Source organism: Mobula birostris, chromosome 5 (assembly GCF_030028105.1).
Source record: "Mobula birostris isolate sMobBir1 chromosome 5, sMobBir1.hap1, whole genome shotgun sequence".
Classification (NCBI taxonomy): Eukaryota; Metazoa; Chordata; class Chondrichthyes; order Myliobatiformes; family Myliobatidae; genus Mobula; species Mobula birostris.
The window spans coordinates 32,586,920-32,606,827 of NC_092374.1; the positions used below are offsets into that span (position 1 = coordinate 32,586,920).

General features: G+C 41.9%; 1 protein-coding gene across 1 annotated transcript; it reads left to right on the forward strand.

Moving 5' to 3' along the window:
* Nucleotides 1-3,255: 3,255 nt before the first annotated feature.
* ccnb1 (cyclin B1) lies at nt 3,256-14,317 on the forward strand. The gene is made up of 9 exons (XM_072257814.1): nt 3,256-3,321; nt 5,520-5,651; nt 5,812-5,901; nt 7,009-7,179; nt 7,975-8,133; nt 9,984-10,220; nt 12,373-12,513; nt 12,594-12,704; nt 14,103-14,317. Exons 1-9 carry the CDS (start codon nt 3,301-3,303, stop codon nt 14,211-14,213), a joined length of 1,173 nt encoding a protein of 390 aa, XP_072113915.1. The 5' UTR covers nt 3,256-3,300; the 3' UTR covers nt 14,214-14,317.
* Nucleotides 14,318-19,908: the final 5,591 nt, after the last annotated feature.

The window sequence follows — 19,908 nt, forward strand, 5'->3', positions numbered from 1 at the left end:
TAGTGCACACATGTCAGTACGTCACAGGTAAAGCCCTCCTCTCCATTGAGCACATCTACATGAAGAGCTATGGCAGGAGAGCAGCATCCATCATTAAGGACCCCATCACCGAGGCCACGTTCCTTTCTCATTGCTGGCATCAGGATGAGGGCACAAGAGCCTCAGGACCCACACCACCAGGTTCAGGAACAATTATTCCCACAAAACTATGAACTCACTTTCAAGGACTCAACGTGTGTTCTCAATATTTATTTATTACTAAGATTTTCTTTCATTTTCTATTCGCACAGTTTGCTGTCTTTTGCACATTGGTTGTTCGTCCATCCTGTTAGGTATGCTCTTTCGGTAATTTTATTGTTTTTCTTGTACTTACTGTGAAAATGAATTTCAGGGTTGTATATGGTGACCTATATGCACTTTGAACTGTGCCAGAGCCTTGGTAAAACTGAAATGGGTGACCTTTGGAGTCAATGTGTGACTGGGAGATTATAATAGTTCACCACCAGCTTCCCAAAAGCAATGAGGAATGTGTAATAAACGCTAACCTTGTCAGTGATGCCTAGATCCTACCACTGCCACTAAATACTTTATGTCCCCTCTCCCCATTCTCCATTTTCCACAGGGCCCTCTCTCTCCATGATTTCCTTGTCCATTGGTCCCTCCCCACTGATCTTCCTCCTGGCACTAATCCCTGCAAGTGGCACATTTTCTACATTTCCTCTCTCACCTCCATTCAGGGCCCCAAACATTCCGTCCTGGTGAGGCAACATCTCACCTGCAGGTTTGTCAGGGTAATCCACTGAATCTGGTGCTCCTGGTGCAGCCTCCTCTACATTGGTGAGACCTGACGTGGACTGGGCTTTGTCAAACACCGTTGCTCCGTCCACAAAAGGCAGGATTTCCCACTGACCAAACATTTTAATTCCATTCCTATTCCCATTCCATCGCCTACTCTAGTGCCATAATCAGGCCACTCTAAGATTGGAGGAGTAACATCTCATATTCTGCTCCCCTCTTACCACTTTCACCTCTCCTCACCTGCCCATCACCTCCCTCTGGTGCCCCTTCTCCTTCCCATTCTCCCATGGTCCACTCTCCTCCCTTTTTCAGCCCTTTACCTTTTCAGTCTTTCTCCTCCCAGCTGCATGCCCCTCACCTGGCTTCACCTATCACCTTCCAGTTTCTACTCCTTCTTATTGCGGCGTCTTCCCTCTTCCTTTCCAGTCCTGATGAAGGGTCTCAGCTCGAAACGTCGCCTGTTTATTCCTCTCCATAGATGCTGTCTAACCTGCTGAGTTCCTCCAGCATTTTGTGTGTGTCACTCTGGATTCACAGCATCTGCAGAATCTCTTGTCAGTGAATGTTATTTACTTTTATTTTCAGACAAGGTGCGGCACATGAATCTGGTAAACAAGATAAGAGCTCATAGTATTACAGAAAAGATACTAGCACGGACAGAAGGTTGCCTGACTGGCTGGAGTAGAAATAAAGGGGGCATTTTCTGGTTGGCTGCCGGTGACTAGTGAGGGTCAGTGGGGTCACTTCTTTTTACGTTATACGTCTATGGTCTGGACAACAGAAATGATGGCTTCGTGACCAAGATTGTGGAAGACAGAAAGGTAGGTGGAGGGGCAGGTAGTGTTGAGGAAGCAGGGAGTTTGCAGGATTTAGGCAGGTTAAGAGAATGGGCAAAGAAGTGGCTGATGGAATACAATGTCAGGAAGTGTATAGTCATGTGCTTTGCTAGAAAGAATAAAGGCGTAGAATATTTTCTAAACACTGAGGAAATTTAGAAATTGGTGTTGCAATGAGACTCTGGGCCTGTACTCGCTAGAGTTCATGAAAATGGAGGGGAATCTCATTGAAATCTATGGCGTAGTGGGAGAGCCTAGGACCAGAGGATACAGACTCAGGTTATGACAGGACTCTTTCGAACAGATATAAGGAGAAATATCAATAGCCAGAGGGTGGTACATCTGTGGAATTCATTGACAGGCAGCCCGATTTGTCACAAATACCTATGAGAGAGAAGCAAGTGTTACTCAATTTTTAAATTCATTCATCCATCCAAGATAGACGCCTGACCTGTTTTTACAAAATGTTAAATGGTCAGCTCAACATACACTACCAATCCCACTTCAAACCCAAACCTATTAGGAGCAGGAGAGGGCACTCAACTCAATTTGAAATACTAACTACCAAGTCAGATGTGTACAGCAATTCATCCCCCGCCCCCCGCACAATTAAAGCATGGAATAATCTTCATTCTACCACAGTCACACGACCAAACCAAAATCAAATTTAAGGCAACACACATCAAAGTTGCTGGTGAACGCAGCAGGCCAGGCAGCATCTCTAGGAAGAGGTACAGTCGACGTTTCGGGCTGAGGCCCTTCGTCAGGACTAACTGAAGGAAGAGTTAGTAAGAGATTTGAAAGTTGGAGGGGGAGGGGGAGATCCAAAATGATAGGAGAAGACAGGAGGGGGAGGGATGGAGCCAAGAGCTGGACAGGTGATTGGCAAAAGGGGATACGAGAGGATCATGGGACAGGAGGTCTGGGAAGAAAGACAAGGGTGGGGGGAACCCAGAGGATGGGCAAAGGGTATAGTCAGAGGGACAGAGGGAGAAAAAGGAGAGTGAGAGAAAGAATGTGTGTATATAAATAAATAACGGATGGGATACGAGGGGGAGGTGGGGCATTAGCGGAAGTTAGAGAAGTCGATGTTCATGCCATCAGGTTGGAGGCTACCCAGAGGGAATATAAGTGTTGTTCCTCCAACCTGAGTGTGGCTTCATCTTTACAGTAGAGGAGGCCGTGGATAGACATGTCAGAATGGGAATGGGATGTGGAATTAAAATGTGTGGCCACTGGGAGATCCTGCTTTCTCTGGCGGACAGAGCGTAGGTGTTCAGCGAAATGATCTCCCAGTCTGCAGCTTTTCTTCTTCAAAAATCTCCTTCTTAAACCCACTCTCCGCCACCTGCAGTTTAAATTCACGCGGAATACTTTGGAAGACCAAGAACAGGGAGCAGCCGACGGGCGGAATGGCCTGGTCACGCACTGCCATCGCTCACCGCGCCGCCCTGCCCCGCATTTCTAATAATGCACGCCGAAAAACGGACACAGGAAAATGACGTCGAACAATCCGTCCGCATGGCAACGCATTCTAGAGGCGCGGGCCATCCAATCAGAGGAGGCAGATCGTGGAACGGTAGCGAATGAGCGCAGAGCACGGCGGATTTTAAAATCCACTCTTCGCTGGTGCTTAGTGTGAGCTCGGTGTGCAGTGGATGCGGGCATGGCTCTACGCTTGGTGAAGGTCTGAATCGTGTATCTTTTAAATGAAGTTGGCATAGTCTTACTGGAAGGAAATTGTATTTTCTGTGGTATGGATGGGCTGCGTTGCAAATTATTTCCCTGATTAATTAATGTGAGGCGGTTATCGAGCTCGATTTAGTTCATTCTTAATTTAACATTCCTTAGTAGTAAAATGCATTTTTAAGAAGCTTGTGTGTAATATATATATATACATATATATATATACTTTAGAAACCTTTAAACTTGCTAACTGTTAACTTGTAACACAACTCCAAACCTCTTCAATTGCGGCTAAGTAGAGAGGCTAACTGTGCAAGCTCCTAACTCCCCGTCTGCTGCTGGTTCTGTATTGTTCTTGAATGCTGAAAATGCCGTTCTGGGTACTAGAAACTGTATAAGACTGTGTGCCAAAGCATTTGTATAGTAGCAGGGAAATCATGTTATGTATCTGAGCCGATGTTTTTCTCTGTACCGCTTCACCGCCCCCCCATCCCCATAAAACTTGCCGATCACTACTGAAATGATAATTCTCCAAACTTGAGCATAAAACTTAAAAATGCAGCAGATAATCAGCATCTGGAGAAGAAAATGGTAACATTACAACAAGTAGAAAATTGATTTCCTTTAATATTGACCGTTTCCAATTGTTTTATTTGGGGCAACCTGATGCACAATAGATGACTGTAGAGTGAGACTCTGTGCAAAATTTAAGGTCTCTAAGAATACAAGTATTTGAGCTCTTTGCTCTGCCATTCAAAGGTATGATTCATTTCTCCCCCCTGCCCTGAATATGTTCCTGCCTCCTTGAAATTGTTTTGCCCTCTCCTTTTGAGGTTGAGATGTCTTGAGCTGCCTCTGGGTGGTTATTTAAAATACAGACCTAAAGATGGTATTTTATCCACCACTCCCTCTTGTCCCTGGTCTCCTCCATTGGAGAAGTGTCTAAGTGGAACTCATTTTTTTTTCTAAAAAAAAAAAAAAATTGGACTGTGTGGAGATCTCATGGCCTAGTCAGTCTTGCCTGATGACAAACTTGCCATGCCTGGGACCAGTCTAGTGAATCTTTGCTGCACATAATTATTGACAGATTTTCTTGAGGAGAAAATGAAGGTGTTGCATTTAACATCACATCAAGGCCCATATAATTCTGGTTGCCTGTCACTTGAATTTCTCTCATCCTCCCTCCCCCTGCCCCCCCCATCAGAATTTGCTGCTCCATTCTAGGGTTTCACATGGACAACTTTTACTGTCTGTAAGAATTGAAAATTCATCAGATCATTAGACTGTGACACTAACTGTTAGGGTTTTTCCAAGGCTTCCCAATTTCTGGTCATGCCAGTCTTTCATCTCCCTTTTCCCCCTCAATTCATCCAAACAGATCAGCTGACACCACCATCATTGATCTTGGACATTCCTTTATTTGCACCACCCTTTTGTGCAGCTTGATGGTTGGTTTTTAATGTTTCTCATTTCTAAGCAGTCATCGTGCATTAACTGCTTCCCCTTCCACAGCTGCAGTTGCATTTGAACTTTCAACATGGGTGGTTGCCCTGAAGCATTTTCTACAGTGGAATGTAGAGTCAAACCTTTAGAATAACTTGAGACTTAACTGGGTGCACAAATGGAATTCCAGTACTATAGTCTCTTTATAATTTGCCTATTGAATCAAACAATTTCTGACTAATATTTAAAATCTTACAAATAAAATGTCCATCCATGCTGCAGTAAAGTGTCAATAAACAGCCACTGAAATTGTTAACATTTCAAGATTTAATTGACTATTGCTTCAGTTGTTCCGGAGTCCATGCTGCCATAAACCATATGCTTTTCATGCTCCATGCTGAGGATTGATCCTGGGACATTTAATTTGCAACTGGGACTGAAGGTGTGATTAGAGTGTGCTTTAAACTCAAATTTTTTTGTAACCCATCAATAAAGCCTTTGGATTTCACAGGGCTTTGACCTCTGCTTTGGAATGTATGCAGATATTTTCCTCACCCATCCCAAAATCCTTCATCACTGACTACCATCTCTATTTTGTTTTCTTATCTTGGCCCTTTTCAAATTGATATTGATCTTTGCAGTATTAACATGTAATTTCTGTGCATAGAATTCAGTGATCAGAAATGCAACAAATCTATAGCAGTGAACAAGGTTAATGTTAAAAGAAGTTCAATTTTAAATCTGTTTTCATTTTAGGCACGCGCTGGCAGAAACAATGAGACAAATGTTCCCCCAGCAAAAGTTGGAACAAAAGCTGGCTTGAGGCCTAGAGCTGCTTTGGTGGACATTGGAAACAGGGCACAAGGAGCTAAACTCCCTGTAAAAAAGGTATGGTCTGAGTTTTCCTTGAATCATTTGTAGTTCATAAATTGGACTTTTAGTGGTTTAATCAGGTGTAAAGCTCTTCAATGGAGTGGGTTCTTTTGTATTTCAACTTGTGGTAGGATAAGAAAGTTTTGGAATTTAATTCAGACTTTGAATTTTACAGGGGAAACCTACAGCAGTTCCAAAGGCAGAACCTGCAAAGAAGGTTGTTAAACCTGTTCAACAATCGGAAATCTATACAGATGTGACAGAGGTAAATTGGCTAATGCTAAGCACAATGATGTGTTAAGTGCTTCACATTAATGCATTAACCTTGCTACAAATGGACAGAGTGCATCTTGAACCTACCTTTTCAAGACAATCTGACCATGTTGGAGAAATCTTTAATGTTGAACTCTGAAGTGATTGCTTGCATGTGGTTTCCCGGCATCTGACCATGTGTTCAAACATGACTTCCATTTTCTCCTGACCAAAGACTAGCTGCTTTATTATTTGTACACAAAGTTGACGTTGTTAGATTTCAAATATCTTGTCTAAAGCAATGTTAAGTCTTAAAGATATGAAATACTTGTCTCTAGTTCTTGGACCAGATGAAGTGACTGCAGATACTGAAATATGGAGTAACACAGAACACTAATGAAACTTGGAGCATCTGGAGGGAAATGGACAGCGAATGCTTTGTGTCAAGATCTGTCATCTAAAGCAGTGGGCTGCAAAGCATGTGCTACCGGGCTGTGAGGAAACAATATGATTTGGCAATATGAAATGATGAGTCAGCTGCACCTTGCACCTTTCCTCATTCCCTGTCTCTCACTGAACTTCAACACCTCCACGCCCCCTAGCCCCTGGTCGGCCAGTCTGCAAGCATATTGTCAATATTAAACCAGTCTGTGGTGCAAAAAAGGTTGGGGACCCCTGATCTAAAGTAATTAGTCCAGATATAGATATTGAGCTGAGAAATCTACTGTCCATTTCCCTCCACTTGTGTTGCCTGATCTACTGAGATCCTCCAGGTATTTCATGTCTTAGTAAGCCAGCTTTTTAATTGAAAACTACCCACCCCCCTGTTTCTGTTACTCTTACTCTGGTCTTGGTAAGACAATAGTTATTTAAGCTGTAGACTGCTCTTCTCCATGGATGCTGCCTGGCCTGCTGAGTTCCTCTGGCATTTTGAGTGTGTTGCTTGGATTTCCAGCATCTGTAGATTTTCTCTTGTTAGTTATTTAAATCAGTTTTAAGTGAGCTTGAGCAACTTGCAAATTGTTTTTATCTCGGGGTATCTTTTCGGGATGTTTGTGGTAATAACTCTATGGGATTGGAAATGCTTACCTATAGTTTCTGCCACGGCAACTCTCCACAGGTTCCAGTGTCGGTAGCCAGTGAAGCTACAGATTGTGTATCTGAGGACTTGTGCCAGGCCTTCTCTGAAGTGCTGCTTCCAGTGAAAGATGTTGATGCAGCCGATGGTGACAACCCCATGCTATGTAGCAACTATGTTAAAGATATCTACAAATACTTGAGACAGTTGGAGGTTAGATTTTATTTTTAAATAAAAGAATATTCTAGCTACCTTAACCCTCAAAATTTAAATTTGCTTTCCTCGCCACTTGCTGTATAATTCTTTCATCCAGTTATAATTGTGCCTCCTTAATCACTTCACAGCCCAAAAAAGTGGGTTGGCTTCAGTATTTTTTGTACTTCAGGGGTGGTGTAATTTTTGGGCAGAAGTTTAAACAATGAAACATTTTTTAGGCTGTCAAAAATTCACTATTTCAATTTTCACAGCCCTGGAAAGCCAGCTTTAATATTAACTTTATTAAATTTTCTTCCTCCAAGAACACAAATTTAATGATGAAACAAACCTGCATGTATTGAAATAACCTGGCTTGGCTCAATTTTGCTTTGCTGCTTTTAAGTGGCGGGGGGGGGGAAATAGAGTGGAAATGGGAACTTGATCTGCAGGGTAAACTCCTATATTTGATTTGATCCTTAAGGTGGATGTTGACTAGATTCTTGGTTAGTTTTGTGGGGAAAGAGGGGGGTGGTTGATGGCAAAATAAATAACTTTTTTAAAAAATGACCTTGGACTCCATTCTTTAGGAATGACAATAGTCGGTGCTTAACTATGTGGCAGTCAAAATGGGATTTGATAGTGCAGATACTAGAATTAACTGGATTGGGCAGCAATCATGGAGAGAATAAAGTTAAATCTTCCTTTGGAGGAGTTTCATAGATGAATATGGAAGTGTAAAGATAGGGCTGAGATTCAGTTGAAATTTTGCTCTAAACTAGTTTGGTTACTAATTCTATTGTTTATCCCCAATAGATGGAGCAGCCTGTGAGGCCCAAATATTTGGAAGGAAAAGAGATAACTGGGAACATGCGTGCTATCTTAGTAGACTGGCTTGTACAGGTTCATAGGAAATTCCAGCTGCTTCAAGAAACTTTGTACATGACTGTATCAATCATAGATAGATTCCTTCAGGTAAGAATGTTATTTTCCTTGCTTTTGAATCTTGATCTACAAAAACTGAATTGTCTCTACTTGCTCTAAATCCCACACTATTGCTCTCCTTCGAGCAAAATCTAGATTTGAGATTTTTAAAACCAAAACTTCCCAATCATGCAATATCTGGAAGATGGTGGTTTGCTTTTGCTTAAAGGTAACTGCATGGTATAGAAACTAATGCAACACAAAAGTTGCTGGTGAACGCAGCAGGCCAGGCAGCATTTCTAGGAAGAGGTACAGTCAACATTTTGGGCTGAGACCCTTCGTCAGGACTAACTGAAAGAAAAGCTAGTAAGAGATTTGAAAGTGGGAGGGGGAGATCCAAAATAATAGAAGACAGGAGGGGGGAGGGATGGAGCCAAGAGCTGGAAAGTTGATTGGCAAAAGGGATATGAGGATCATGGGATGGGAGGCCTAGGGAGAAAGAAAAGGGGAGGGGGAAGCCCAGAGGATGGGCAAGTAAGAGGGACAGGGAGAAAGAATATGAGAAGGATGAGGGGATCTGATTGGAAATATGAATATTAAGGAATTGGACAGGCTAGAGGCAGGAAACACGTTCCTGATGTTGGGGGAGTCCAGAACCAGAGGCCACAGTTTATAGAATAAGGGTAGACCATTTAGAATGGAGTTGAGGAAAAACTTTTTCAGAGGGTTGTGGATCTGTGGAGTGCTCTGCTTCAGAAGGCAGTGGAAGCCAATTCTCTGGATTCTTTCAAGAAAGAGTTAGAGCTCTTAAAAAGCCGAGTCAAGGGATATGGGGAGAAGGCAGGAAAAGGGTACTGATTGTGGATGATCAGCCATGATCACAGTGAATGGTGGTGCTGGCTCAAAGGGCTGAATGGCCTACTCCTGCACCTATTGTCTATAATAGTAAATAACAGATGGGGTATGAGGGGGAGGTGGGGCATTAGCAGAAGTTTGAGAAGTCAATGTTCATGCCATCAGGTTGGAGGCTACCCAGATGGAATATAAGGTGTTGTTCCTCCAACCTGAGTGTGGCTTCATCTTGACAGTAGAGATGGGTGTGGATAGACATATCAGAATGGGAATGGGATATGGAATTAAAATGTGTGGCCACTGGGAGATTCTGCTTTCTTGGCAGACAGAGCATCTGTGTTCAGCGAAACGATCTCTCAGCCTGCATCGGGTCTCGGCAATATATAGAAGCACTGGACACAGTATATCGTCCCAGCTGATCATGGGTGAAGTGTCACCTCACCTGGAGGGACTGTCTGGGGCCCTGAATGGTAGTGAGGGAGGAAGTGTAAGGGCATGTGTAGCACAGACGAAGCCACACTCAGGTTGGAGGAACAACACCTTGTGTTCTGTCTGGGTAGCCTCCAACCTGATGGCATGAACATTGACTTCTCTATCTTCTGTTAATGCCCCACCTCTCATACCCCATCTGTTATTTATAATATAAATTCTTTCTCTCCTTTTTCTCTCTCTATCCCCCTCACTATACTCCTTGCCCATCCTCTGGGCTTTCCCCCCTCTTTTTTTTTTTTTTTCTCCCCAGACCTCCTGTCCCATGATCCTCTCATATCCTTTTTGCCAATCAACTGTCCAGCTCTTGGCTCCATCCCTCCCCCTCCTGTCTTCTATCATTTTGGATCTCCCCCTCCCCCTCCCACTTTCAAATCTCTTACTAGCTCTTTCAGTTGGTCCTGACAAAGAGTCTCAGCTCAATGTTGACTGTACCTCTTCCTAGAGATGCTGCCTGGCCTGCTGCGTTCACCAGCAACTTTTGTGTGTTGCTTGAAATTCCAGCATCTGCAGATTTCCTCGTGTTTGTGATAGAGACTAATGCGACTGGTTTCTTCTAGGATAACCCAGTGACCAAAAACAATCTACAACTTGTTGGTGTGACAGCAATGCTGGTGGCCTCAAAATATGAAGAGATGTATCCTCCAGAAATTGGGGACTTTGTCTATGTTACAGACAATACTTACACTACAGCTGCAATACGTGAAATGGAAAGGAAGATTTTGCAAAAGCTTAACTTTTCTCTTGGCCGGCCACTTCCTTTACACTTTCTGCGGAGAGCTTCAAAAGTTGCTGAAGTGAGTTTAAATCATTGAGAAAAGAATTGAAAATTTGTCCACTCTATAAATCTATGTATGTAGTTCATTATTTTAGGGCTTGAACAGTTCACTGGTGATTGTACTTTGCAAAAGACCATGGCTAAAGATAAAGGAAATCTGCCTTCATGCTCTAATTTGCATGAGTAAACCTTTTAAGCAAGGTCTTGTGAATATCATCCAAATCATTCCATTTGTAGCATTTGTCTAAGCTAATTGGTTCTAATTCCTTTCTAGATCTGGAGTGTTTTTATCTGTAGTCTATACTAGATTGCTTGGAAAGTCCCAGTTCTCTATATAATTTGTAAGTAACTAGCTTGAGCTTCTGACAAAGTATTAACAAAGAAATTAATTTGCTGTAATGATGCATGTCAGGGAATTTGGCAGAGCACACCAGCCAAACAACTTTAAGCTGAAGTTGTACTATTAGAACTGTATCAATCACTGGGGCCCCACCACCCAGAACATGCCATCTCATTGTATCAAAGAGGAGGTACAGGAGCCCAAGGACATTTTTTTTCCCCCTCACATTTCTGAATGGATGATAAGCTCATGAACCTTGCTCTTGTACAAATTTAATATTTTGATATATCTTGTAATATTACACTGTACTGCTGTTGGGGAAAACAAATACCATGAAAGTTGATGATAAATCTAATCAATTAGTGCAGGACTCTTGGCCCACAGTGTTGTGCAGACCTACTTCAAAGTAATCTAATCCTTTCAATTTTTCTTTCATCCATGTGCTGATCTAAGTCTTAAATGTCCCTAATGTATCTGTTTCTATACTACACCACTCCTGTCAGTGCATTCCACATACCCACCATATTTTTAAATCCTACTTTTAACATTCCTCCACTTTCCTGCAATCATGAAATTGTGCTGCCTTGTATTGCCCATTTCCACTCTGACTACTCCATGCCTCTGTACAGTTCTAAATCATCTCCTTTGCTCCAAAGAGAAACCCTAGCTCACTCAACCTTTCTTCCCTATGTCATGTTCTCTAATCCAGGCAGCATCCTGTAAATCTGCACCCTCTAAAGCTTCCATATCCCTCCTATGAAGCAGCCAAAACTGAACACAATACCCCAGTGTGGTCTAACCAGAGTTGTATAGAACTGTAACATTACTTTGTGGCTCTTAATCTCACCCTTCAACTAATGAAGGCAAACAGGCCATCTGTTTTAACTAGCTTTTAACTTGCACAGCAGTGTTAAAGGATCTATGGAAGTGATGCTAAGATCCTTCTATTCCTCTGTACTAAGGATCCTTTTATTAACCCTGTTGTGCCTTTAAATTTGATCTTGTAAAATGTATTGCTTGTGCTTCCAGACTGAATGCTTCACATCCTAGCTTTGCATTCTGATAACCTATGCCAACATTCTACACTATCCACAACACTAACAAATTTTGTGCCATCTGCAAACTTGCTAACCTACTGTTCTACTTCCTCATCCAAGTCACTTGTAACGATCTGAGTAGGGGTCCCAGAATGGATCCCTGCGGGACACCACTGGCCACCTACCTCCAAGCAGAATTTACTCCATCTACTACCACAATTGCCTTCTGTGGACATGCCAATTATAAGTCCCATCCCTCTTGATTGTCTAAACGAGCATACCATGAGGAAACTTGTCTTAATGTTCTACTAAAGTCTATAGACACCACATCCACTGCTCTACTTTCATCAATTTGTTTTGTCACTTCCTCAAGCAATTTAATGAGGCTTGAGATGACCTGCCCCTCACAAAGCCTTGTTAACTAAACCTAATCAGACTATGCTTCTCCAAATGCTAAGAATGTCTCCAATAATTGGCCCACCACTTGCACAGGACTTCCCGATCTATAATTCCCTGGGTTATCCCTGTTCCCTTAAACAAAGGAATATCACTTGCCAACCTCCAGTCTTTTGGTACTGTTCCTGTGGCCACTGACCTCCAGGCAGAATATCTTCCATCCAAAGTAAACCAAACTTAAGCTTGTCAGGTAAAACAATGTAAAATAAGCAATAGCTATAGTGTTTACTTCAAAAATTCATTAGCTTGTGTTCATAGTTGCAACTCTAGAGATCTCATTTATATAGTAAATTCAGTTTGTCAATGTGCAAGCCATTTTATTTGCTACTTAATTCTAGGTAAGCTCTGAGCATCACACCTTGGCCAAGTACTTGATGGAACTGACAATCGTGGACTATGAAATGATGCATTATCCCCCGTCCCAGATTGCAGCTGGTGCTTTTTGCCTGTCTCAAAAAGTCCTGAATGCAGGTGAATGGGTGAGTATTGATGATGACTTCAATTTTTAGTTGGTTTTCATTGTACTGATCTACTGACTATTTCAATATGATTCTTTCAGACACCACTTCTAGAACACTACATGACCTATAAAGAGGATGATCTGGTTTCTGTTATGGAGCACATTGCCAAGAATGTTGTGAAGGTTAATCAAAGCCTCACTAAATACATGGTAAGTTTGGTCAGCATGTATTTTTAGTTAAGTCCCACTTGGCAATCTGATCAAAGTAAAGCTGAGGTCTATTGAATCCAGGGCAGTGGCAAAATAAAACAAGATTAGAGCAGAATTTGGGCCATTTTGTCTAAGGAGTCTGGTGTGCCATGCAACCTTAATCTTTTCAAGGCTAATTAAATGTTTCAAGGTTGTTGCTGGAGGCCCTACAGATGAAAGCTTGCAGATAAAAATTGTACCTTGTAAGGCTGACTCAAGTGCTGGGCTTGGCTGTAGGGCAAGTGGTAATTTGTATTTAGTTGGTGAGATGGTTTGATATGAACAAGCCATTAAAAAGGGGGAAAGTATGGTTATCTTAGAAGACATTATCTTGTCCTGTTAAGATAAACATAAGCAGTTACTATCCTGTCATTTCAGAAATGCCTTAAAATGACAAATCCAAATTTCTGCCTTGGGCTAAGATGTCCTGTCTGTAGTGTGGGGCAACAAGCTTTTCCTGCAAGGAAGAAGACTGAAATGTGGGAGCAACTAATACAAGCTCTTTCTAGAATTTCCAGTACAGGATATCTGGTGACATAGTAAGATGTGAATGCAGGGATTTGTATGTTGCCTAGGTGAAATGGGAAGGGATCCACTCTATTGACAATTGGCTGCCATTGTTCCACAAATCTTGTTACCTGTAGTTGTGAAGATAACTACCCAGAAAAATCACTGCCTTGGACTCCTTGCAAGAACTTGTGTTCTATTGAACTTCATCTGCTGAGATGTACATGCAACAGACAGTTTTCTATTGCACATGCCAGAATGCCCTTGGCCCTTTCATCCTTCAGCTTGGTCCTGAGTAGATATTGTACTTTTTTTTTTTTTTTTTCCCCCCCCCCTCCCTGGGCCAGTATGTGCTGAGGGTGGATTTCAGAAAAGTTACTTATGTTGAAGAACTTTCTTTTTAGCCAGTTGGTAGTTGGCCCTTTGATATTAAGGGATTGAGTGGGTATGTGTTCTCCCCCTGGCCCCCCCCCCCCCACAAACACCAGAACTAAAATATCACTAGTCTGGCTCTATGCTTGAGGCCAGTTGCAGAGTGTCAAATCACCTGGGCATTCCTGAGTAAGTGTGGGAGCAAGATGCAATATTGGCCTAGACCTCCTTTGCATAACAGCTTTTCAATAGCAGTTTTTTAAGGAAAGTGTAAACTCTATCTGCTTGTTACTTGATCTGCAATGATCTGATGAATATCACTACTTGTACCAATTACACAGATCTATAGTGTACTCTTTTTACATTCTTGTAAATGAGCTGAAACCAAGTAATATATTTATTGCTCTAACTTGAATAGTTTAGTCATTGTTCTGGATTGCACTTGTGTTGGTATTTCATTTGAATTCTTGTTCTCTGCAGACCATTAAGAACAAATATGCCAGCACCAAGCTAATGAAGATCAGCACCATTCCACAGCTAAAATCTGATGTGATTATCAACTTGTCAAAGCACCTGATACTTCAGAAATAACTTCCATACCTACTTGTATAGCCTTCTGTATTTTTTCTCAGCACCATGTGCTATTGTACATAAATGTAGTTACCATTTTACTTTAATAAAGGTGTTTTTAAAGATTTTAATACTTATTTAATTTAAGTTGAATTGTAATCATCATGGTCCTCTACAGTAATTTGGTTTGTGCTGGCAGTTGGGTGGTAGCTTTCAGTCCAAATGTTTAATCCAAAATTTCTGAAAGTGTGTTAAGTTGTGTAATTACAGGATGGGTCTCAATTACTTTCAGCCCATGTGATTTCCTTGGGTGTCCTCTTGTATTTCCTTAAGCTAAGTTTCCCTATACCTATTAGCCTTGCCTTTTATTCTAACAAGAACATAAGAGTTGTGTGCTTGATATTTCACCAGCCAAGTGTCCCTTTGCCAAAAAATGACAACTTGTCCCAGCCCACATCTACCAGATCCTTTGATGCCTTCATGATTGAATGATCACAATTCCATTCATTTCAAGACAATGTAAAGTATTACCCTACAAAAACCTCAGCTGCCCTGACTCATTCCCTAGTATGAGATCCAGTATTGCTCTAGTTGGAACCCCTTTATAATTAAGGAAACCTTCCTGAACACATTTGAAAAGTGCTCATCCAGTTTTTGATAGGTGTTCCAGTCAATGTGAAGACAGAATCACTAACTAACACAACCTCCTTGCCACTGTCTGTGATCTCCCTACAAATTTGCTCTCAGCCAAGATAATAGTAATCCCTTATTCCTCAGTTCTACCCCTATTACCTCAGCAGACAAACTTCAGTCTGAGCACTGCTATTTTCTCTAATAAGTAATACCACTCTCTCGATCCCTATGCTCCACCACACCTGGAAATAATGGATCCCCCAGAACATTGATCTGCTGATTCCACCACTCCTATGATTATAGCTATAATTGAGACAATGTTATAATTCCTTGTGATTTAAGCTCATTTGCCTTGCATTGAAATAGGCACAACTCAATGTTATTCCCACCATACTCCACTTCTCAATTTGTCTTGGTAGACTCAGTATCTTTTCCCCTCAGCCTCTTGACTACCTGGCCTGATATTCTGACCCTTCACATCAGTTGCACCAACTTTCAAAGCATCCATCAGCATCTACTTCTGCAACCTGGAATGTGTCATTTGGTAAGATTCCCCTATGCATGTGGGGCTCAAATACCCTGATCAGCACAATGAGTTCAAGCATTACTAGGTGTATGTAAATATTTTTGAAATGAGATGATTTTTGGTATATGGTGCCCTACTTTTTTCCCCAGACTTGGTATCTTGGGCTAATTGATCTTGGCTCAAGTGAGGGAGGCTGCAAAAAGATCCACAGGAATGTTGCCTGCAATCTGGGGTCCTGCTGCTACCTTGTGTGGAGGAGCAGAGTCAGATGGGGAACCCCACAATGTTGAAATGGTATATTGCCCCCAAGGAGCCATAAATGGCAATGGTGTTATGTTTCTTTTAATAATTAACAACCTGAATTTCCTCACTGGCAGACCCCAGTCAGTACAGACTGTTCAAGTTTAATTGTTATTCAACCATACATGAATACAGCCAAACAAACTGTGAACTTGAATGTGTTTGCTGTGCCACATTGCCTCCCACATGTCATTGGAGTGTGCTGGCTCTCGTTCCTCACTCCTGGGCATCTGCAAGCAGCAGGTGACACTGGCTTGAGGCCACGCAGCTCCCCCACCCCCTGCCATTCACCAATGAATTGGATTTGCAGCATTCCATGTTGACAATATCCCAACAGGGTCTTGCGATCACAGGAAAAGTGATTCAAACGATCACTTGCTTCAGACACCCACTTCAATGTCTCTCTGATGCAGACAGAAGTACGATCCACCCCAAGTCTAGCTCCTTCAGTTCCTCCACACTCACCGTCGGCACAGATGCACCGCAAATCTGAGTGCTCAGCCCCGCTTTACTCACTTTACACCTATGTGTGGTGAAGTATGGCTCCAATACTGTATTCATGTTTGCTGGTAACACCACTGTCTTTGGCTGAATCAAAGGCTGTGACAAATCGGCATATTGGAGGAAGACTGAAAAACTGTTTGAGTAGTACAACAACAACCACCTGTCACTCAATACCAGCAAAACCAAAGGGGTGATTATTGAGTTCAGCAAGAAGAAAGGAGTTCCATGAGCCAGGCTTCATTATGGGATTGGAGGTAGAGAGAGTCAGTACCTTTAAATTCCTTGGCATTTTCATATCAGAAATGTAAGTGGCATCAGAGAGAAGGCACAACAGCACCCTTACTTTCTTAGAAGTTTGCATAGATTCAGCACGTTATCTAAAACTTTGACAAACTTCTACAGATGTACAACGGAGAGTGTCCTAACTGGTTACATCATAGCCTGGCATAGAAAAACTAATGCCCAGGAATGGAGAAGTCACATAACGTGGTGGATATAGCCCAGTACATCACAAACAAAGCCCAGTGAAGACATTTACATGAAACAATGGCATAATAACACAGCATCCATCATCAAGACCCATTATCCAGGCCATGTGCCCTTCTCGTACTACCATTGCACAGGAAGTACAGAAGCCATAGGTCCCACACCAGGTTCAGAAACAGTCATTACCCTACAAACATCAGGCTCTTTTACTGGTGTGGATAACTTCACTCACCACAACTCTGAACTGAACCTACAACCTACAGACGTACTTTCAAGCACTTTTTTACAATTCATGTTCTCAGTATTATTTTTTATTTGCATGATTTGTCTTTTTTTTTGCTCATTGGTTGTTTGTCAGTGAAATTCAGGGTCAAGTTGATCACATTTGTTGTCATCCGACTGTACATGTATACAACCAAACAAAACACCAGTCCTCCAGAACAGTCTTTGTTTCTGTATAGTTTTTCATAAATTCTATTATATTCTTTATTTTTCCTGTAAGTGTTAGTATAAAAATAAATCTCATGGTATTGGAAAACTCTTAAGTATCACTCTACTGCTTAAGAAGAGAGGGAGGCAGAATAAAGGAAATTATAGGCTAGTTAGCCTGACTTCAGAGGTTGGCAAGATGTTGGAAGTCCATTATTAAAGATGAGGTTTCTGGGTACTTGGAGGCCAACGTCGGCCTGATTTCCTTAAAGGGATGCCTGACCAATCTGTTGGAATTCTTTGAAGAAATAACGGGCAAAATAGATAAAGGGGACTCAGTGGATGTAGTTTACTTGGATTTTCAGAAGGCCTTTGACAAGCTGCAGCAGGTAAGACTGCTGAACAAGAGCCCATTGTACTGCAGGAAAGATCCCAGCATGGGTAGAAAATTAGCTGAAGAGTTGGAATAAAGGGGGCCTTTTCTAGTTGGCTGCCAGTGACTAGTGGTGTTCCACAGGGGTTGGTATTGGAACCTCTCCTTTTCACATTAAATGTCAATAATTTGGATGATGGAATTGATGATGTTGTGGCCAAGTTAGTGGATGATACAAAGAAAGATGGAGGGGCACGTAATGTTGCAGAAGCAGGGAATCTGCAGAAGGACTTAGACAGATTGGGGAGATGGGCAAAGATGCGGCATATGGAATATAGTTAAGGGAAGTGTATGGTCATGCACTTTGGTAAAAGGAATAAAGATGTAGACTATTTTCTAAGTGTGGAGAAAATTCAAAAATTAGAGATGCAAAAGGGCTTGGAAGCCTTGTGCAAGATTCCCTAAAGGTTAACTTGTAGGTTGAGTCATGATAAGGAAGGCAAGTGCAATGTTAGTATTCATTTTGAGAGGACTAGAATATAAGTGTAAGGATGTAATGCCGAGGCTTTGTAAGGCAGATGTCAGATCAAACTTAGAACTTCCTGAGGAGTTTTTATTTAAGAAATGACTGGAGATGGTTCAGAGGAAGTGAGTGATTCTGGGAACTGTAATAGTTAACACATGAGGAACATTTGATGGTTCTGTACGTGTACTCACCGGAGTTCAGAAGAATGAGGGGGATCTCAATGAAATTTATCGAATATTGAAAGGGTAGATAAGAGTGGATGTTGGGAGGTTGTTTCCTAAAGTGAGCGAGTCTAGGACCAGATAGCACACCCTCAGAATAGAGGGACATAGAATTAGAACAGAAATGAGAAGGAATTGCTTTAGCCAGACAGTGGTGTATATGTGGAACTCATTGCCACGAATGGCTGTGGAGCCCAAGTTATTGAGTATATTTAATGCAGTAGTTCTTGAGTAGTCAGGACATCAAAGGTTACAGGGAGACGGCAGGAGAATGGGGTTGAGAAGGATAATAAATCGGCCACGATAGAATGGTGGAGCAGACTCAATGGGCCAAATTGCCTAATTTTGCAGTTATGTCTTATGGAAAGAAGAAAGCCCTTAACTCCGCATGGAGTCATTGGGACGCCGACATGACGGTGTTTTTTTAGCAGGCTTTCTTATTTTTATGAGGCCGAGTTGCTAGTTCGACGCTCAACCCAGCACGGATAGAAAGCATGCAAGGGAGCCGGCTGGATTCGAATTCAGGAGCCTTCACTCTGAAGTCTGGCGCTGATGCCACTAAGCCACCAGCCAGCTATGTCTTATGGACTTATAGTTTAAATTTACTTTGAACTTTTGAACTTTTATATAGTTGCTGTGATAGTACCCCTCTACATTTTTTCTAGTCGACTTATTCTAATTGACTACACTTCCACTCATAATCAGTCCTTAAAACCTTCATCAAGAGACAAGATTCTTGAAACTGGAGCAAAAAACAAGTTGCTGTAGGGTCTCGACCTGAAATGTCAACTATCCCTTTGGCTGCCTGACCTCCTGAATTTCTATCTTTGGTACAACACTTCATTAAACCTGCTGGCAAGGAGGGTTCTGAGGTTGTTGTTTGACAAATCTGAACCCTACCTCTCTGGCACCTTCTTATACCATCCTTGAGCCCTTAACCCCACTACTAAACAGCAGGCCATGATCTCCCAGATCTTTACTAACCCCATTTCCTTTCAAAGATCTTTCCTCCACAGCCTACTCCTAATTACACTTATGATGCTTCTGCCTTCTCTCTAAATGCAAAAGCAGGACTGCCTTGGTAGACCACCTTCATTTTAGCTGATTTTTGTCCCACTGAACTTATTTATTTCTACACTGATTTTTCATACATAAACCCTCCATGTTCTCTCGTCCTTCCCCCTTACTCTGCAACTTGAAATTTGTTCAAGTTCAAGTTAATCCCAGTTCTGACTAACTGATTACATTAATTGTCTACCTCTCTCCATCAATGCTTCCTGGCCTGCTGAATGTTTCCATCACTATTTCTAATTTCTGACTGATTTCTGGAATAAATTTTAGTAGAATGGGCTTATATTCTCTGTAGTACAGTATAAGGATTTTACTGGAACGTGTATCATTCTTAAATGCTTGGAAGTAGATGCCCGGAGATATTTCAGGAGAGCTGAGGCGGCTAGAGAGATGAGAATTGGAGAGCCAGATATGGAATCAACCATTCAGAAGTGAGGAGTAATTTCATCACCTTTACTTTCTTAGTTTTTGATATTTTCTGTCCAGCACAGAGAACATTCAGAGCTTTAAGAGATTTTGTACTTAATAAATGAATAAATGGACTTTGGGATCAGGTGGAAAAGTTGATCGTTACCCATGAATTACTTAAGTCCCTACCCTTGGCCTATTTCTTAAAACTCTGATTTATTCATCAGGACCACTCGAAG

Excerpts from the sequence above, each read along its gene's own strand:
- ccnb1 (XM_072257814.1), top strand. The coding sequence starts at position 3,301 with ATGGCTCTACGCTTGGTGAAG. Across the intron at positions 5,902-7,008 it reads TCTATACAGATGTGACAGAG|GTTCCAGTGTCGGTAGCCAG; the intron begins GTAAATTGGCTA and ends AACTCTCCACAG. Across the intron at positions 8,134-9,983 it reads TCATAGATAGATTCCTTCAG|GATAACCCAGTGACCAAAAA; the intron begins GTAAGAATGTTA and ends GGTTTCTTCTAG.